Source organism: Sabethes cyaneus, chromosome 1 (assembly GCF_943734655.1).
Source record: "Sabethes cyaneus chromosome 1, idSabCyanKW18_F2, whole genome shotgun sequence".
Classification (NCBI taxonomy): domain Eukaryota; kingdom Metazoa; phylum Arthropoda; class Insecta; order Diptera; family Culicidae; genus Sabethes; species Sabethes cyaneus.
The window spans coordinates 149417933-149437806 of record NC_071353.1 but is presented as its reverse complement, the minus strand read 5'-3'; the positions used below and the strand labels follow the sequence as shown (position 1 = coordinate 149437806).

Here is a 19874-nt window from a genome sequence, read left to right as displayed (position 1 = left end):
TGGCGTGACACGTACTTCGGCATTTAATTTTTTAACAATCTGGGCCGAGCTGGTTATGAGCACGTGAAACCAGACGTCGCCAAGTCCGTACGTACACGTACACGTACACTTTTGGTTCTTCTGGGCTGAATCTGGAAGAGGAAACGCTGTGCCTGCCTATCTCACTTTACTTTTTTGGCGACAATCCGCTTATCCATGCCGAATTCAGGAGTCGTCTCCACATTTCTCGGTCTTGGGCTGCCGCTCTTTAGTCGCCGCTAACACCCGATGCTCTCGTCATCCTCGTCAACAGCGTTCGTCCAACGGGTACGGGTTCGGCTCGGCTTCGGAGCCGACTGTAGCCTGTCGTATTTTGCCGCCAACAATTGATGGCAGGATCTTACGCTCAAAAGCGCCAAGAGCAAGTCGGTCGCTCTCTTTCAACGTCCGCGCTTCGTGGCCGTAGAGTACCACCGAGAGAATTAGCGTCTTATAGAGCGCGAGTTTCGTACGGAGTTGTAGGCTACGGGAACTCAGCTGGCTACGTAATCCGTAGAAGGCCCTGTTGGTAGCCGCTATCCGCCTTTAAGGTAAACAAATTCGTCGATCACTTCAAATGTATCACCATCTATCACTGCCGCAGTTCCAACACCCGAAGCGCTTCCACTTCCACGCTCTCTACCAGTCACCATATACTTTGTTTTGGTAGAATTTATGATAAACCCTATCCTTGCAGATTCCTCTTTAAGATGCGTGTACGCTTCTCCTACAGCTCTAGGGTTAATACCGATGATATCGATGTCAACCGCAAACCCTAGATTTCATGATGATGGTATTGCTTCCCTGCACGCCTGCCCTTCGAATAGCACCTTCCAATGCAACTCGAAAGTCATCTAACGTCCCAAACTCCCAAACGAGTCCGATGTCTCGCCCGCTATTCTGACGCTTGATTTTGAACCATCCAGGGTAGCACGTATGAGCCTCAGCCTCAGTTTTGTTGGACAATCTTCCGACAAAAAAAATCTGCCACAGCTCATTTCGTTTAACTGAATCGTACGCCACCTTGAAGTCTATAAACAAATGGTGAGTCTGCAAGTTTAATTCCCGGAAATGATCCAACTTCTTTTTCCGGCCCACAGTAGTGGGCCCCAAATGTAGTGTTCAAGACGGCAGTCGGTTATAGAATGTTGTTTTTCCGTTGCTAATGGTATATCTAATTTCTATGCAGACTAGATACTACACGTCGGCATTGGCATTCACCAACAAAAGTTTCCTGCAACGGCCTCAACCTAAGAAAATAATACCTAATACAGCCGTTTACTGCCGACTTTCAAAAGTTCGGCGGAGATGCCGTCCTTTTCAGCTGCTTTGCCATTTTTTAACTCTAGCTGCTTTTTTTTAACCTCGTCCAAAGTTGGTGGACTGCCTACTGCTCGTCCATCGTCCATTATCCTGTTTCCGTTGACGTTTTCGTCTTGTTCACCATTTTCAACAGTACATCAAAGATTTGTTTCCAACACCTGGCCACTTGGTCTTTTGGTAATCGGGTTCTTCTCTTTGTCGTAGCATATAACAGGAGTTTCTGGTTCCGACCGTTTTAAAGAAGCTTCTCGTATCGTGCCACTCGAAGCAATTCTCCGCCACCGCAAGAGCGCGCTCTCATTGCTGGCATTTCTTACGACGGTGGCGTCTCTTTTCGGCAGCTCTAGCTCTTCGGTGTCTCTTCCGGCTCTGGCGTGTCACAGTTGCAGCCAATATGTGACTTCTGGTCGATTCTTCTCGTCAGTCACCCGTTGGCACTTTATTATTCTTTATTTAAGAGGTTTTCAACCTGCGGCTGGTTCGCCTCTTCCCGTTGGCACTCTGCGTCGAACCACTCACTGGAAGCGGCTGCAGGAGACGACTGACGCATCGTGGATGTGCTTTCACTGCTCTTTCAGATTCTCCTCAACTTGTTCGCCGATCCGCTCATCAGTTTCTCGAGAGTACTCTGCAGCAACTCCATCCGTTGATAACCACCGAATGTTCTGTCGTATTTGTCTTGTTGGTCACGATTTGAATACGTTGGACAACCGGGCACGAATCTTACGGTTTGCATGCGTTCCGCTACCTACACATTCGCGAGCGCACAGCCTCGCAGCGTTTTTTTTTTTTGCACAACCCGCTCGCGAGGTCAACAATTCGTGAGGAACCAGCTGTTCCGTTTGGCCCTGAAGAGTGCGAGCCCTCGTAAGCGATCGGTATCAGGTACCGGCTCGGGTTGCAATAACGAACGAGAGCTACGACTGACTATTGGCTAAATACACACTTGCAAAAAAAAACCGGTCACATTTTATGGAAAAATAAGAGCGAGACTCCGAAGACTAGACCGATGCTGACGGTCTAGTGCATGCTGTGTACTTAGAAGGAAGAAAGGGCCTACTCCGATTGTTGCAGTCCCGAATTTCTTTGTTTATCGTTCATTGCATATTAGATTTTTTGATAGTGGCAGCTTGCAGGACCTGCGGCACCACCCCCTGTCTCGCCGGAGGACCAATGAGGCTCGTATAAGCCCTCTTACGGCTCGAGCAGGTTGAAAGTAATTTGAGATTTCTAAGACGACTGCAAAATGTTGCATTGTTGGAATGTCAAATCAAAGTGATCAAATCAGTTTGAAAAAGGTGCATGCCACATGTTGCCAATCTAGCCGCAGGTCTAACGAAAAAAAAAAGCATAGGTTGCTCCGATTCCACCGATCGGCATGACAACTTGGTTTGAATATTTTAATAAACACAGCGTGCTTTGTTTTGCGCCTTCACATCGTACAACACCCAATTATTTTGTTCAGCTGCATTCGAATGCATAACTGACTTCGGCGTCTTACAGCGGAGCTTACAGTAAGATCGGAGTTGTTTTATTTAGATTACCCTTGCAAAATGAAACACTCGACTTCTTTAATCCGCATAAATACTCTATATTATACGATGTTATAATTGCTTACCATACCAGTCACGACCATTGATCGCCTTCGTACTATCATCTGGTGTAGAACCGAGCAGCAACTTCCTCGGCCCATTTCTCCGGATGGGCCGATTTTTTGTGAGTGTACATATTCGAACTGGAATTGGATGTCCTCGGGCAGTACGGGCACTGGTACAGCACCACACCGGTGTGCGTTGCTTCATGTTCCTATCAAACCAAGACACAGACAAAACCATCAAATTGCTTTCCCTTGAAGTCTTACAAAAAGCATTACCTTAAGCCGCAGTTGCGTTTTGCACTGCTTGCCACAGTAGTTGCAGGTGTGGATGGGTCGATTGGAATGATGGAAATTTTTGTGCCCCATCAGGGCGGCTTCGTTGACGGACTCCTTTCCACAGATGTCACATTTCACCGGTCCGCTCGTGTCGTAACAGCGTCGCTTGTGCCGTAAATAGCTCTTCTTGTTGATCAACCTGACAAGGAAAAGAACGCATTCTAATTTTTCCGTTTTAACATTATGTTAAGAAAAAACCTACCATCGCTGACACTTTTCGCACTGCATCTTCAAGCTGGCCAGTCCCTCCTCCGAGTGGGTCAACCGATGTTCCTCCAGCAGAGCCCGATGGTTGAATCCCTTGGCACAGATATCGCACACCCAATCGCAAATGGCTCCGTGCTTCTTCTGCTGATGGGCTCTCAACTGTTGCGAATTCGAGTACGCCTTGTTGCACTTCTCGCAAAAGTGCGTCTTTCGTTCCTTATTCATGTGCCAGTTGGTGTGCTGTTTCAGCAGATAATCCTTCACGAAAGCTGCCCCACAAATGTCGCACTTGAACGGCCGCTCCGAAGCCGGTGTGTGGATCCACCACTTGTGAATCTGCAGCCCGGAACTGTCGGCGTACGTTTTGCCGCAAATGTCACACTTGAAATGGTCCGGGTTCAAATGCCGAAGGCAATGCTCGTATAGACGCTGCCGCTTTCCGAACCGTCGCTCGCAGCAAACGACCGAATGGGTGTTCATGTTGTGCACCTTAAAGGCGTGGTAGGCCAGCTTGTTGAAGGTTTCCCCTATGAAGTCACACTTGGAACAGTTCAGTGCGATAAACTTTTTAATCAAATCATCCTCGCGGGCGATATCCTCCGGACCACGTTTATTCTTCGATGGTTTTTCCCTGGAAGACTCTGCCGCCGTCTGTTCCAGCAGTTGTTCGCTATCCAATTCGCTGGGATTACCGGCGGCTGCCGTTGAACTTTCACCAAAATTGTGATGACTCAGATGGTGATTTTCCAGATTGCGAGCGCTCAGGAAATACTTACAGCACAGCGTGCAATAGTGGTTCTTCTTCTCCACCTCCTCGTGCCAGGTGATGTGACTTTTCAGCAGATCCTCTGCGGCAAACGCTTTCGAACATCGATCACATTTAAACTGTTTCTGGTCCTCCGGGGTGTGCATCAAAAACATGTGATTGGCATAGCTGCGTTTGTCTTTGAAAATGCAATTGCATTCCACGCACCGACTGTGGTCGTCCTTCGTCGGCTCGTGATTGGTCAGGTGTTCCACAAGACCGGTTTTGGTGGCCCATTTTTTGTTGCAACAGAAAATGTACCCGTAAGTGTCGTGAACCTTCTTGAAGTGCACCCGCAATCGGTAGAAACTTTCGAACGTTTCATGGCTGTCCGTCGTTCCGAGTTCCGCACATTTGTGACACGTAATGTCCATATGCTGTCTAATAAATGCATTCAGCTGCTCGTTATCCGACTTCTCCTTCCGCATTGATTTTCGAGCCCGAACTCTAGTGCGTACTTTTTTCACGGCCATTTTTCGCTTCCTAGATGCTAGCCGCCTCGCAAGAGGCATATCCGAATCGGAGGATGATTCGGCTTGTACGGTTTCGTCTTCGTCACTACTTGACGTGCTGCTTTTCGAGGGTTCCCCTAGTTGATCATCCTGCTGATCGTGTTCGCTCTCGGAAACTGAAGCCCGCTTCGCGTCACCATTCTGAGTTTCCTGATCATTCGTTTTGTTGTTATCAGCAGCAGCAGCAACGGATTCTTCTTTCATTTCAACTTTGCAAACGACCAGATCAGGGCTCAGACATCCGGAAAGGATCGGATGATCCCCACCTTCATCCGCGAGACGATCGTGCTGCTTGTCATGACCCAACATTTCATCCTCTAGACAGCAGTCAAGCGTTTCGGTTTTGATCTCAGCAAACAGTGCCGATGGGTGAACTTTTTCCACCTGACAGTAGAACTTGTGGAAATCGTCAATTTTCTCCCAGCAGCTGGTGCAGATGCTTTGATTGTAATATTCATCTTTCTGAAAAAGTATTAAGCACGTATAATCAGGACGCAATTATTTGTGCTCCCGAGTTGAGCAGTTACTTACGGTGAACCAAAAGTGCTTGCTAAAGATTGCTTCGACATTTTCCCCGTTCAGGTCATCTCGCTCGGTTATGCACAGAAAGTTGTCCGTCCGTCGCAGGCAAGTGAAGCAGCCCTTCAGCTCAGTAGTGGCCATTTCTTTTCACTAGTGAAATTAGTAAAATACACAAATTCAGAGGTTGCTTTTCATTTTCAGCGTCTACGTGTTTTGATTTTGATTCTGGATGGAGCTGGAATGATGACAGTTTATGCAGTGTTGCCACTTGCCACATTTTTATTTGTCTTTGCAAGCTTAAGGGGGTTTTGGGGATTTCCGGCTTTTCTTTGAAGTTTTGCTTTTTGCAATTAATTGAATTATTTAATAAAGAATCTGGAAAATTACCCAAGTCTCGTGTTTGACATTATTTTACGATCTTTGAATTAACGCGGTTTTTTACGTCATTTTTCGGATTAAAGCGGTTTTTAACATCATTTTTCAAATTACGCGGTTGTTTCAGCGATTTTTAAATTTGAGTGACCAATCGAGCTCAAAACGTCAAGAGTGAAACACGTCTTTACGAAAGTGAACAAGAAAATCTTTCTTAGTAAAATTATTCGGTTCTCTTCAAACTGGTATCGCTATACACGTGATCGACTACGAGTGATTTTAAAGCAAAAACACATATCGGGGAAGTGAAAATATCATTTACACGGCCCAAGGGGCGATAAAAGACGCCGTTCAGAAAAGTAAGGTTAAGTTCGCCATTAAATGAAGAAATGGCATGTGCTTTCAGGAATTTAAAAAAGTTTTAAAGAGTTCACATGTTAGCAGAAAACGGTGCTAAACGGAAACATCCTGAAGATCCGGCAAATACCAAAACCAGTAAAATCATGGATACACGCAGAAAAATGATGATAGTTTGAAACAACAATCCCCTGTTGTTGAGTTCAACTTGTATCATATTTTTGAACCAAAAAAATATTGTTTAAACTGAATTCGTACTCCTTTTGCTTCTACTAGATCGTTTATAAACCCAAAAGTACTTATTTTTGATTCTACAATTTTTTCTTTGATAGAAACTAGCAATTATTCGAAATAACAAACCTTATTGTTGAACTAAAAAGTCAAACAGTTAGAATCAAAAAAATATCTGGGTTAGCCTTCAGTCAACAATATTTTTTGTTGAATTGATACAGAATTGTTTTGCATTTACAATTTTTTTTTCTGCGTGTAGGATTGACTACCATTATGTTTTTGCAGATCAAAGTCCCTTTCGAGTAATGGTAGAAATGGACACACAAAATGGAGTTCACGCTATCAATAAATTAACACTTGCCAGCACTTTGCGCAAAATAGCGATATACAAGACACACATTACTGATATGAAAAATATCGGAAGGAATAAAGTGATGATATATCTTAACAATTATCCTGGTGCCAACCGTCTCACAACTGATCCACTGCTAAAAGAGAAAAACTATCGAGCTTATATTCCGCGGCATTTGGTTTCGGTAACAGGAGTTATTTCTGGAATACCCTTAGACATTTCCGAAGCAGAAATAATAAACGATATCTAGAGTGAGTTCCCGGTAATGCAAATTTATCGATTGAACCGCTTTTTCGATGGTAAAAAGCAACCATCAATGAGAATGAGCATCACTTTCAGAGCGGCGAAACTCCCGCAAGCAGTGCGAATTTTTTGCGTGTCGGTGCGCGTTAAGCCATTCTACCGTAAAGCGATTTTATGCCTAAACTGTCTGAAATATAATCACAAAACTGAAAATTGCAGAAGTAAGCGACGATGTAAAATTTGTACAAGGTTCCACGCGAGGGGCAAGACACTTCATAATATTATCATAATATAAATATATTAGGCCCTATTAAAACCCTATAAATGTAACTTTATAGGGCTTTAGGTTATATTATGGGTGGGGAAAGGTCAATATATTAAGGTTGGAAAAATATTTCCATAGGGAAAAGTAATATATTTTCAACAGTGTCTTGCCCCTCGGTTCCACGATAAAGAGGAAGAATTTGAAAACTGCCAACAACAACAGAAGTGTCTCCATTGTCGAAATAACCACCAAACTACAGACCAGCTCAAGGGGTCGGACACTCAGCACATAGTGCCCCGGCACTGCAGAAATATCAAACGGCACACCTCTAAAGCCTTATAAAAATAACATTTATAGGGCTTTACACACCTCCAGTTCAATTTTACATATGAAATGGGAGCACTGCTAGTTGTCAAAATCATCTCGCACGGTTGCCAGGTCTATCAGATTTTAACAAATTTAACAAATCTTGCAGTTCGGCACTTTCGGTACAGCACCGGCACAGTTCGGTTCGTTTCAAGTCGCCTAACATAAAAACGGCTGTGCCGAGTGTCCGACCCCTTGGACCAGCTATGTCCAGAGCGGAATCGACAAAACAACATTCAAGCGATTATGGCGCGAACGAACCTAATGGCCGTAGAAGCAACGGAACAGTTCCCCATTCAAATACAAAACTACTACGAAGCACTTACTGAAACAGTTCACGAACCGACTCCTGCTGAATCTTTTGCTAAAGTGCTGGCAGGCAATTATAGACGAAATCCGAACCTGTCTCCGCGCAAGCAAAATCGTAAAGAGGAGCGGAACTCCAAAAATTTGACCGATAACATCATGGTATTCAATGCCAAATCCAAAACCTCACAAACAACGCAGGAGATCCCAGCGCTATTCAAAAAATATAAGCCAAACGACTCACATGCGTGGAAAGAAGAGCTTAAACAAAATCGGAAACCACAAGAGACAAGAAAGTTTAATCCCGCCAAAGTAAATTTGGAGGTTAATCAAGGAATTGAGAAACTAGATCCTATTCTACATTCAAGCAATCGGCAAGAGAACAATAATAAGGATATAGAGAGCTTTTCGATGTTTGTTAATCATATGATAGATGAAGGAAAACTGCATCCGCAGAGTATGCAAATAAATGAATTGGACGACTGCGGTATATAACATGAAAACAAGACAAAATTTATCAATTGACAATATGAAGATAATCCAATGCAATATCCAAAGTTTAAACAAACATCGATAAGAATTACAGAGTGTTGGTCGGCGAAGAATATACAATCGCCTTAATATCAGAAACGTGGACTCAAGAGTCATACGAAAAAAGTTCTCGCTATCGCATATCAGGATTCTATAGTATTTTACATTCAAGATTCGACAACTACGGAGGAGCTGGGCTATGAAGTATTCCACCACGCACACATATAAAGATTTTTTGACATTAGCTGAGGCCCTCGCTGAAGCTGTTTGCAGTAGGAGTAATATCAACAACATCAAATTCCAAACTCCCGGATCCTCTCCTCCACTCTTTTCTCCCCTCTCACTCCTACATAAGCGATCCTCAGCAAATGTCATTCTCGTTGGTGACGAAACCGCAAATTACTTCATACTTGAAAAGTTGCATCAACTACGAAAGAATTGCCATTGATAATTTATCAGAGAGTACACAAGCCGTAGCAGTATACATTCCGGGTAAAAAAATAGCGGTTGCCTCAGTATACATCACGCCAACAGCGAGACAAGATGAATTTGAAGAAGACGTCACAAAAATTCTGGATACGATGAAAAAATTCAAAAATGTGATCATTGGCGGGGATTGGAACGCACATCATGCTATATGGGGAAACGAAAATAGCGATAAAAAGGGATGCTTCTTATGGACCTAATAAATCAGTACAACTTATTAATTCTAAATGATGGACAAAACACTTTTATACCACTACAATTAAACAGACGAAGCATAGCAATCGATGTTTCTTTATGTTCCACAAATCTGTATGCAGAGCTTGACTGGTCAGTCCTTGATTTTGGAATAGGCGGTCACCATATGGCAATACAAATAGCTATCAAAGACAACGAATCATTCAAAACGGAAAACAAATGGTTTTACAACAAGAAGAAAATTTATGAACAACTAGCCACACTGAACCCAACAAGTATCAATTCATGGAAAGATCTCACGAGGAAGGTACAAAAAGCACCCCATCGGCAGGCAACCATGTTTTCGCCGCCAACATCTCGTATGTGCGAAAATGAGATAGCATGTCAGCACTGCATTTCACTCAACTGCCAGTAGTCTGATTTGGGCCCGCTGTCAAATTTTGAGCCCAGGACATGCTGTCGCTGACGTTCACTGCAGCTCGATATAGAGATGTCTATGGGGTGACAAAAAGTCTATAAAGACAACAGGCAAACGTATAAACGGACGCCAAAATACTGGTGGTCAGCAGAAGTTGAAGAGACGTGGAAAAGAAAAACGCAAGCCAAAAAAGAATTTAACAAAGTAGGGAGTGTCGCAAATTTGATTTAAAAAGGAATCAGCTGTCTTTCAAAGGCAAAAACGAAAAGAAAAACTACAAGGTATACAGCCCTAAGGGTTGTACGAAAGGGTGACGTAGGACTGTGTCATATAATACTCATTAAATAATATGTCAAACTAGATAATCTGTCTTACACAATTATTAATAACTGCTTGATAGAAGCTCAGCCAGGTGTATCTGGGACTGGACAATAAAATCGGTGCATTTCTTGAGTCATGAGGATACAAGCAGTTCACTTGCCTACTATTCCCTAGCAATTTAGCAGTAAATAGAGTAAATAGAGCAGAGATAGTTTGAACATTGTTTCACGATCCACTATGTAATTTAAGTATTCACCAGATTTTCACAACTAATTTAAGTTGAAATTTTAGATTCAATTTTAGATTCACGAATAAACAAACATTTGTTGCCATCAATGCACTGAGTTGTAGTGTATTTTTGTAATTTCGCTACGAAATTTATTATGAACTTCTTTCTAAACAGCTCAAATAGCATGCGATAATTTTCTATAAATATGCTTACCTGTCATTTCATGTGACGGAATTATAACGGTATGCGATGGATTGATATCTGCGGGCGATGCCTCTTCGTGCGACAAACTTGCAACTTCACCTGCCGAACTAGAAGCACTCTCACGCTTTCGTTTGCGTGATAATCTAGTACGCTCTGCTCCTGTTAAGGATATCCTTGGTTCAGTTACTACACCAGCCACTTGTTCACGAATACGTTTACGGTGGTTACGTAAATATAACGCCTGCAACCATTTAGACATAGCGAATTCTTTAACAAATCACTACTGTATTTCACAAAGGTTGAAATAGCAATGAATGGCCAGCCCACAGATCATTGTAATAAATATGTTATGCGTAGTTTGATATTTGAACCAACTTCCTTCAAATAGTTTCTGGCCGTTGGTTACAAATAATAATCAAAACCATTTTGCACATTTGAGATAAATTCTGATTATGCTTCATTTAATTAGTTTGCGGCCCTTAAAAGGGCCATTGGTTACAAGTAACATCAACCTCTTCAGTGCAGTCAACAATCGGTGTTGCCACCAATAACCGGTCTTGCCGCTAAATGCCGTTGGTTTCGCCACCAATAGCTGTCGATGGTAAATGCTGACCGTCCGTCAGTGCGATTGTGCGATGAATGAGCAGACGGCGAACCAAGAGTACCATTTTATAGTCACTGGCACTGCCGCTGCTGCTTGTAAGCTAGTGTAGGTGGTGGGGGAAACCATATCGGCTGCTGCTGCTGCTCGAATGATTATCCGACGCTGAATGAGCAAGCATTTTCCATGGAACGTTGAAACGTTAACCATTTAGAAAAGTGAAGAAAAATCTTTTCATTCTTCAATTACTATAGTTCTTATAAGAACTGTTTAAGACCACAACGGCCTACTGCTGAATTTGCTGCCCGTCAGTCGATTTGCTTCCATTTGCTGTTGGTTTGCGAAAATAACCGCCAAAATGCCATTGGGTGCCTCGAATTGTCATCGAAAATGACATTAGATGCCGCAAAGGTCCTTGGATTTGCCTCCAATAGCCGCCAAAAATGCTATCGTTACCTCCCGATTGCTATCGTTGTTGGCTCCGATCGCTGGTATTTGCCGCCAAATGCCGTTGCTTTCGCCACCAATGAAGTATTCCACCACGCACACATATAAAGATTTTTTGACATTAGCTGAGGCCCGCGCTGAGGCTGTTTGCAGTAGGAGTAATATCAACAACAGCAAATTCCAAACTCCCGGATCCCCTCCTCCACTCTTTGCTCCCCTCTCACTCCTACATAAGCGATCCTCAGCAAATGTCATTCTCGTTGGTGACGAAACCGCAAATTACACTGTAAAAAATCTACACGTTGTCATGAAGTGGATTCCACTTAGATCTGTGCTATAGGATGAACTACTTCATATTAAAGTGGAATACACTTGAAATTTAACCAATATGGCACACCAGCATTTCATAAACCAAACACTAAGATTTCGCGTGTCATCCATTTGGCAATCAAAAAGCAAAACACTAAGACCTCACGTGTCTTCCATTTGACAATCAAAAGGCAAAACACTAAGATTTTACGTGTTTTCTATTTGAATATTATATAGGCTATCATTAGATTTCAAATACTTGTTGTTTGATATTCTATGCATAGTTTATAAGGAGCACGTGTTTTATAATTTGGATTTCGTATGATATTTTGTATGAAAGCCAAATGCGATCAATTGATTTTTATGGTGTTACATATGATAATCAAAAGCAGCATTTTGAAAAATAATAAGATGGTATAGGGTAGATGCTCCAGTAGTGGTGGTAGATTAGTGGTGGAAACTCGAAATATTCCATTAATTTTGCAGATTTGGAAGTTTGATGCTTACCAAATGATACCGGTACAGGTAGTTCAATACTTATCAAATTTGTACCAAAATATGCAAAAATAATGGATTATTTCGAGTTACCATCACTACTGGTACTACCACAACTACTGGAGCATCTACCCTGTAGATTTTGTTTTTAACAATGCGATTTTTATTAAAAATTTTTCAACTTAAAGAGTTTACTAAATTAAGCTATTTATAAATATAATTAGTCATACCTATCTAAAGTATATCATATTACTGTAGTTAAGTACCGTGATTGACTGATTATCGAAACATTTGAATAGTTTTTGAAATACCATTTCAATCATTTTATCGCTACTTAGGCTTGCAAGTATGCTTTTACTTGTGATACATAATGTAATTTAGCTTATAAATTATTTAACTTGCTTGTTTAGCCTTGAATTGAGGTAATAACTATCATATGTATGTCTTCGTTGTTAATCGTGGCATCGAAGTCGGACACAAATCTGCTGCGGTAATCGGTAAAGTTTTTGGAGCTCGGATGTATCGTGACGTAAGTAAAAGCTAGTACTAAATCCTTTAGGGCCCCCATCGGTTTTGTTTCAATAATCTGTTTGGTTTTCCTGCGTCAGCTCCTTTCAGAAATTCGTACCGGATTAGACCCATTGCCTACACATTCTGCCGTATTAGCAGCCATCGGTGACCAGAATTGCAGTGTAGGATCCATGCCGGTTCTTTCCTCACCGGTGAATTCTCGACGGATATGGGATTAAGGTGTAGCAAACTTTCAATACCTACAAAACAAGTAAAAATAAAATTACTTCACATTAAAATGATTCACTTGCAATTCAATCCCACCTGCTGCGTCCACTAGAGATCACCACGAGCGGTCTAACGACTCGTCCAGCCTACAACTCGAGCACAGCCATGGAGCTCGCTGTCTTGAAGTTTCACATTATTGGAGGGCCCAGGCCGCAATTGCAATTCACATCAGCCTATAGAAAATAAAGATTAGTAATTAAGTGCGGTTGAAGGAACATAACATGCCTTAGTCAAGGACACACCGGAAGTGATCTGTATGGACAGTGAGTACTAAAGACCAAGTGCTCGAGCGTTTATCATCTTCCAATAGAATTAAGTTGCTTCGTGACCAATTCCGAATCTAAAATAAAATCCTTTATTAATTAGCTTTTAACCGGGAGATTAAAATGGCAGTTACTTATATTTTACGCCAGCGTATACAATATGCCACACACGAAATTTCTGCCCAAGAATTCTATACCTATAAAGAAGGATTTCTGTCTGTCTGTCTGTCTGTCCGTATGTTCCTTATAGAATCGAAAACTACTGAACCAATCGGCATGAAAATATGCATGTAGAGGTTTTTTGGGGCCAGGAAAGGTTTCAGTGATGGTTAGAAACCTCTCCTCCCACTAAGAGGGGGGGGCTCCCATACAAATGAAACACAAATTTCTGCATAACTCGACAACTAATCAAGCAAATTGAACAAAATTTGGCATGTGGGTGTTTTCGGTGACAAGAATTTATTCTATGGTAAATTGAGACCCCTCCCCTCTTTATAAGAGGAATTATAACTCCTCTCCTCTTTAAAAGGGGGGGCTTCCATACAAATTTCCTCATAACTCGAGAACTAATCAAGCAAATGGAACCAAATTTGGCATGTGAAGGTCTTCTAGGGTAAGAATATTTTCTATTGTAAATTAGGACCCCTCCCCACTTTAAGAGGGGGGGCTCCTGTACCAAAGAAACACAATTTTCCTCATAACTCGAGAAGTAATTAAGCAAATGGAACCAAATTTGGCATGTGGGTGTTTTTGGAGACAAAAATTTTTTCTATGATGAATTGGGACCCCGCCCCGTTTTAGGAGGGGGGATCCTATACACATGAAGTACAAATTTCATCATAACTGAAGAACTAATCAAGCAAATGGAACAAAATTTGGCATGTGAAAGTTTTCGAGGGCAAGAATATTTTCTATGGTGAATAAGGACCCCTCCCCGCTTTAAGAGGGGGGGCTCCTATACAAACTAAATACAAATTTCCACATAACTCGAGAACTAATCAAGCAAATGGAACCAAATTTGGCATGTGAAAGTTTTCTAGGGCATGAATATTTTCTATGGTGAATTAGAACCCCTCCCCACTTTAAGAGGGAGGGCTCCTATACAAACGAAATACAAATTTCCTCATAACTCGAGAACTAATCAAGCAAATGGAACCAAATTTGACACGTGGAGGTTTTTGGAGAGAAAAATTTTTTCTATGATGAACTGGGACCCCTCCTCACTTTAGGAGGGGGGGCTCCTATACAAATGAAATACAAATTTCCTCATAACTCGAGAACTAATCAAGCAAATGGAACCAAATTTGACACGTGGAGGTTTTTGGAGACAAAAATTTTTTCTATGATGAACTGGGACCCCTCCTCACTTTAGGAGGGGGGGCTCCTATACAAATGAAATACAAATTTCCTCATAACTCGAGAGTTAATCAAGCAAATGAAACCAAATTTGGCATGTGAAAGTTTTCGAGGGCAAGAATATTTTCTATGGTGAATTGGGACCCCTCCCAACTTTAAGAGGGGGGGGCTCCTATACAAACGAAATACAAATTTCCTCATAACTCGAGAACTAATCCAGCAAATGGAACCAAATTTGGCACGTCGGTGTTTTTGGAGACAAAAATTTTTTCTATGATGAATTGGGACCCCTACCCACTTTAGGAGGGGGGGGCTCCTATACAAATGGAATTCAAATTTCCTCATAACTCGAGAACTAATCAAGCAAATAGAACCAAATTTGGCATGTGGAGGTTTCTGGAGGCAAAAATATTTTCTATGGTGAATTAGGACCCCTACCAACTTTAAGGGGGGGTGTTTCTACACAAATGAAATACAAATTTCCTCTTAATTCGAGAACTAATCAAGCAAATGGAACCATATTTGGCATGTGGGTGTTTTTGGAGGCAACCATTTTTTCTATGATGAATTAGGACCCCTTACCTTTTTAAGAGGGGGGGCTCTCATACAAACGAAATACAAATTTCCTCATAACTCTAGAACTAATCAAGCAAATGGAACCAAATTTATCATGTGGGTATTTTTGTAGGGAAGAATATTTTCTATGGATTTCCCCACTTTAAGAGGGGGGGGGGGGCGCTCCTATACAAATGAAAAACAAACTTCCTCATAACTCGAGAACTAATCAAGCAAATGGAACCAAATTTGACATGTAGGTGGTTTCGGACGCAAGATTTTTTTCTATGGTGAATTGAGACCCCTCTCTTCTTTAGAAAGCGAGTTATGGCCCATCTCCCCTTTAAGAGAGTGGGCTTCCATACAAATGAAATGCAAATTTCCTCTTATCTCGAGAACTAATCAATCAAATGGAACCAAGTTCATACCATGGCCATATATTATGTACTATGACCATATTTTGGGAAGTGGGAATGATGGTATATTGAGGACAGCCCTTCGCTATCGCTTGAATCAACCAGAGAATCGAATATCTGTTTTTACTAGAAGAGCTATACTCTAAAAAGATTTAGTTAGAAGTGGAATTCCAGTTGAAGTTGCCAGGATTGGGCAATGGACAGAACAAATGCATGTCGAGGCTATAAAGCTTTTCGATAGATCCACTGTACTGAGTCCGACCGCGACGACAGCAGCAAGAATGGAGAGGAGCAGGCCGCCGGTGAGTTGCCACCGTCCGACTTGATGGACTCTCCGACAGTAGCTCATCAGCATTAGGAGGGTCTTTGGGAGACAAACAGCGTCATTCGTGATAATTTTATATTGTTAGTTGAATACCGTTTACGCGGTTAATCACAAGACATGCAAATCACTCTAATAAAGGAGGGAAATAAGAAAATAACAATAATAATTATAATTAATTACATCCAAAACAAAAATAATACAATAGAGGTGACAGTAACAACAACGATAGCAATATTAGTAATAATAGTAATAACATAGGAAACTGACACAGGAAACACAGCTACTGACTATAACTTCCTGCCCATTAATAATTGTAATTTGGCAGCATAGGTATAAGAAAAAATTCCGACTCATCATAGAACACTCAAACATATATTCATTCGTACCTATACACCCATGCACACTCATACATGCATACACATGTATACATGTACGTGTGTGTATATTTTTCAGTGCTGTGCTGTCCATAATCGCATAACAACCACAAATTCTATGGCAATCTCATAGAAAATGTCTCGATTACGCAAATAAAGACATCACATCATTTTTGAACACTCGTTCGTTCTAACTAGCGATAAATTTTAATTTTCATGAGTAAGTAAAAATCTCATGAATGGTGGGTAGGATTTGGTTTCAGTTTTCTAGAGAAATTTCTGTGCATACCAGCATTTCATCTAGGGAACTGAGTAAGCCCTCCCGGTGCTTCGGCCTGAACGGACTTGATTTAAAATCAGATCCGTTCAATTTCGCTCCATTCCGCATTACGAGGCACATGCTACACGTAAAGGTAAATTATGCAATACTACATACTACACATATATCCAACTTAAACTATATTACATTCTACATGCGGAACTAAGAATAGGTCGGTTAGCCGAAGTACGCGTCAAACCACCTACCCGTGGGAGGGAAGACTGTCTTGCTTTTTCTGCATTAATTAATAAGATGTAGCTGTTTTTAGGCTAAAAACCCTCTGATGAAAAATGTGTATTTTTTCAAGAGAAATAAAATCTATACCTATAAAGAAGGATTTCTGTCTGTCTGTCTGTCTGTCTGTCTGTCTGTCTGTCTGTCTGTCTGTCTGTCTGTCTGTCTGTCTGTCTGTCTGTATTTTGTTCCTTATAGAATCGAAAACTACTGAACCAATCGGCGTGAAAATTTGCATGTAGAGGTTTTTGGGGCCAGGGAAGGTTTTAGTGATGGTTAGAGACCCCTCCCCCCACTAAGAGGGGGGGCTCCCATACAAATGAAACACAAATTTCTGCATAACTCGAGAACTAATCAAGCAAATAGAACCAAATTTGGCATGTGGGTGTTTTCGGTGACAAGAATTTATTCTAGGGTAATTTGAGACCCCTCCCCTCTTTATAAGGGGAATTATAACTCCTCTCCCCTTTAAGAGGGGGGGGCTTCCATACAAATTTCCTCATAACTCGAGAACTAATCAAGCAAATGGAACCAAATTTGGCATGTGTGTGTTTTTGGAGACCAAAATTTTTTCTATGATGAATTGGGACCCCTCCCCACTTTAGGAGGGGGGGCTCCTATACAAGCGAAATACAAATTTCCTCATAACTCGAGAACTAATCAAGCAAATGGAACCAAATTTGGCATGTGAAAGTTTTCGAGGGCAAGAAAATTTTCTATGCTGAATTAGGACCCCTCCTCACTTTAAGAGGGGGGGGCTCCTGTACAAATGAAATACCAATTTCCTCATAACTCGAGAACTAATCAAGCAAATGGAACCAAATTTGGCATGTGTGTGTTTTTGGAGACAAAATTTTTTTCTATGATGAATTGGGACCCCTCCCCACTTTAAGTGGGGGGGGGGCTCCTATACAAACGAAATACAAATTTCCTTATAACTCGAGAGCTAATCCAGCAAATGGAACCAAATTTGGCATGTAGGTGTTTTTGGAGGCAAGAATTTTTTCTATGATGAATAAGAACCTCTCCCCACTTTAGGAGGGGGGGCTCCTATACAAATGAAATACAAATTTCCTCATAACTCGAGAACTAATCAAGCAAGTTGTCGGTGACAAGAATTTATTCTATGGTAAATTGAGACCCCTCCCTCTTTATAAGGGGAATTGTAACTCCTCTCCCCTTTAAGAGGGGGGGCTTCCATACAAATTTCCTCATAACTCGAGAACTAATCAAGCAAATGGAACCAAATTTGGCATGTGAAGGTTTTCGAGGGCAGGAAAATTTTCTACGGTAAATTAGGACCCCTCCCCACTCTAAGAGGGGGGGCTCCTGTACAAATGAAATACAAATTTCCTCCTAACTCGAGAACTAATCAAGCAAATAGAACAACATTTGGCATGTGGGTGTTTTTTTTGGTGACAAGAATTTATGCTATGGTGAATTGAGACCCCTCCCCTCTTTATAAGAGGAATTATAACTCCTCTCCCCTTTAAGAGGGGGGGCTTCCATACAAATTTCCTCATAACTCGAGAACTAATCAAGCAAATGCAACCAAATTTGGCATGTGAAGGTTTTCGAGAGCAAGAAAATTTTCTATGGTGAGTTAGGACCCCTCCCCACTTTAAGAGGAGGGGCTCCTGTACAAATGAAATACAAATTTCCTCATAACTCGAGAACTAATCAAGCGAATTGAACCAAATTTGGCATATGTGTGTTTTTGGAGACAATTTTTTTTTTCAATGATGAATTGGGACCCCTCCCCACTTTAGGAGGGGGGTCCTATACAAATGAAATACAAATTTCCTCATAACTCGAGAACTAATCCAGCAAATGGAACCAAATTTGGCGTGTAGGTGGTTTTGGAGGCAAGAATTTTTTCTGTGATGAATTAGGACCTCTTCCCACATTAGGAGGGGGGGCTCCAATACAAATGAAATGCAAATTTCCCCATAACTCGAGAACTAATCAAGCAAATAGAACCAAATTCGGCATGTGGAGGTTTTTGGAGGCAAAAATATTTTCTACGGTGAATTAGGATCCTTCCACACTTCAACAGGGGGGGCTTCTACACAAATGAAATACAAATTTCCTCATAATTCGAGAACTAACCAAGCAAATGGAACCAAATTTGGCATGTGAGAGTTTTAGATGGCAGAATTTTTTTTCTGTGGTGTATTACGACCCCTTTCCCTTTTAAGAGGGTGGGCTCCCATACAAATGAAATACAAATTTCCTTATAATTTGAGTACTAATCAAGCAAATGGAACCAAATTTAGCATGTAGGAGATTTTTGAGTCTTGAATTTATTTTATGATAGTTAGAGACCTCTCACCCCTGTGGTAGGGGGATATGGACTCTCATACAAATAAAACAATGACAAAATGACAAACAGAAATTTTTGCGAAACTCAAAAACTAATCCAACTCGAGAAATTCGAGACTCTTCCATAAAACATTAATCAATAACAAGACCACAAAAACTATCTATAGTAACACTAGATCATTCAGGACGAGCCGGTCGCGAGTGTTGCCAGTGACCCGCCGTCGGAAGCGCCGCCCACTGGGGGGCTTGCAAAACTCGAGATAGTGACAAAGATCATCCGAGATTCATGATTTATGTACAACACAGGTTAATTTGTGGCAATACGAAGTTTGTCGGGTCAGCTAGTAATAAAATATAGCGCATCTTCCTGCACTATTAGGATGACCATGAATTCACTTAAAAGCACTTAAAAATCAATTATACTCAATAACTTTGCACACGATTATTTTATTGCTTTCAAATGTTCTACAAAGTTATTCAGTATGTTGAAATACATATTTTCTGTGAAGACTGTTTGACGCTAGGACGCATATTTATTAAGTTGTAAAATGAATGAAAAAAAATTTGCACTATTCCCAGGTATTCCCAGTCATGGTATTCCCAGGTATTCTCTGAAATACACATTTGGACAGAAAGCTTTAATAATTCCCCTACAAATCGGTATGCAATCTAATTGCAGATACTTGCAGATGGCTAAGATATTCAGATTTTTCATCAGACGGTTTTTAACCTAAAATCAGTTATATCTTATTAATTAATGCATATAAAGCAAAACGGCCTTCAACAAAAATATTCCTCTTCAATGTGCAAAATATTTTCTAAAACATCACATTGAGCTGTCTGTTGAAATAAACATGTTATAAG

The 19874-nt window shown here is 41.2% G+C and overlaps 1 protein-coding gene across 1 annotated transcript; it reads right to left on the bottom strand.

The window, feature by feature from the left end:
* Nucleotides 1-2921: 2921 nt before the first annotated feature.
* LOC128741582 (zinc finger protein 62 homolog) lies at nucleotides 2922-5497 on the bottom strand. The gene is made up of 4 exons (XM_053837514.1): nucleotides 5330-5497; nucleotides 3477-5260; nucleotides 3215-3413; nucleotides 2922-3147 (listed from the first exon to the last, which is right to left on the bottom strand). Exons 1-4 carry the CDS (start codon nucleotides 5459-5461, stop codon nucleotides 2995-2997), a joined length of 2268 nt encoding a protein of 755 aa, XP_053693489.1. The 5' UTR covers nucleotides 5462-5497; the 3' UTR covers nucleotides 2922-2994.
* Between the last annotated feature and the right edge of the window lie 14377 nt (nucleotides 5498-19874).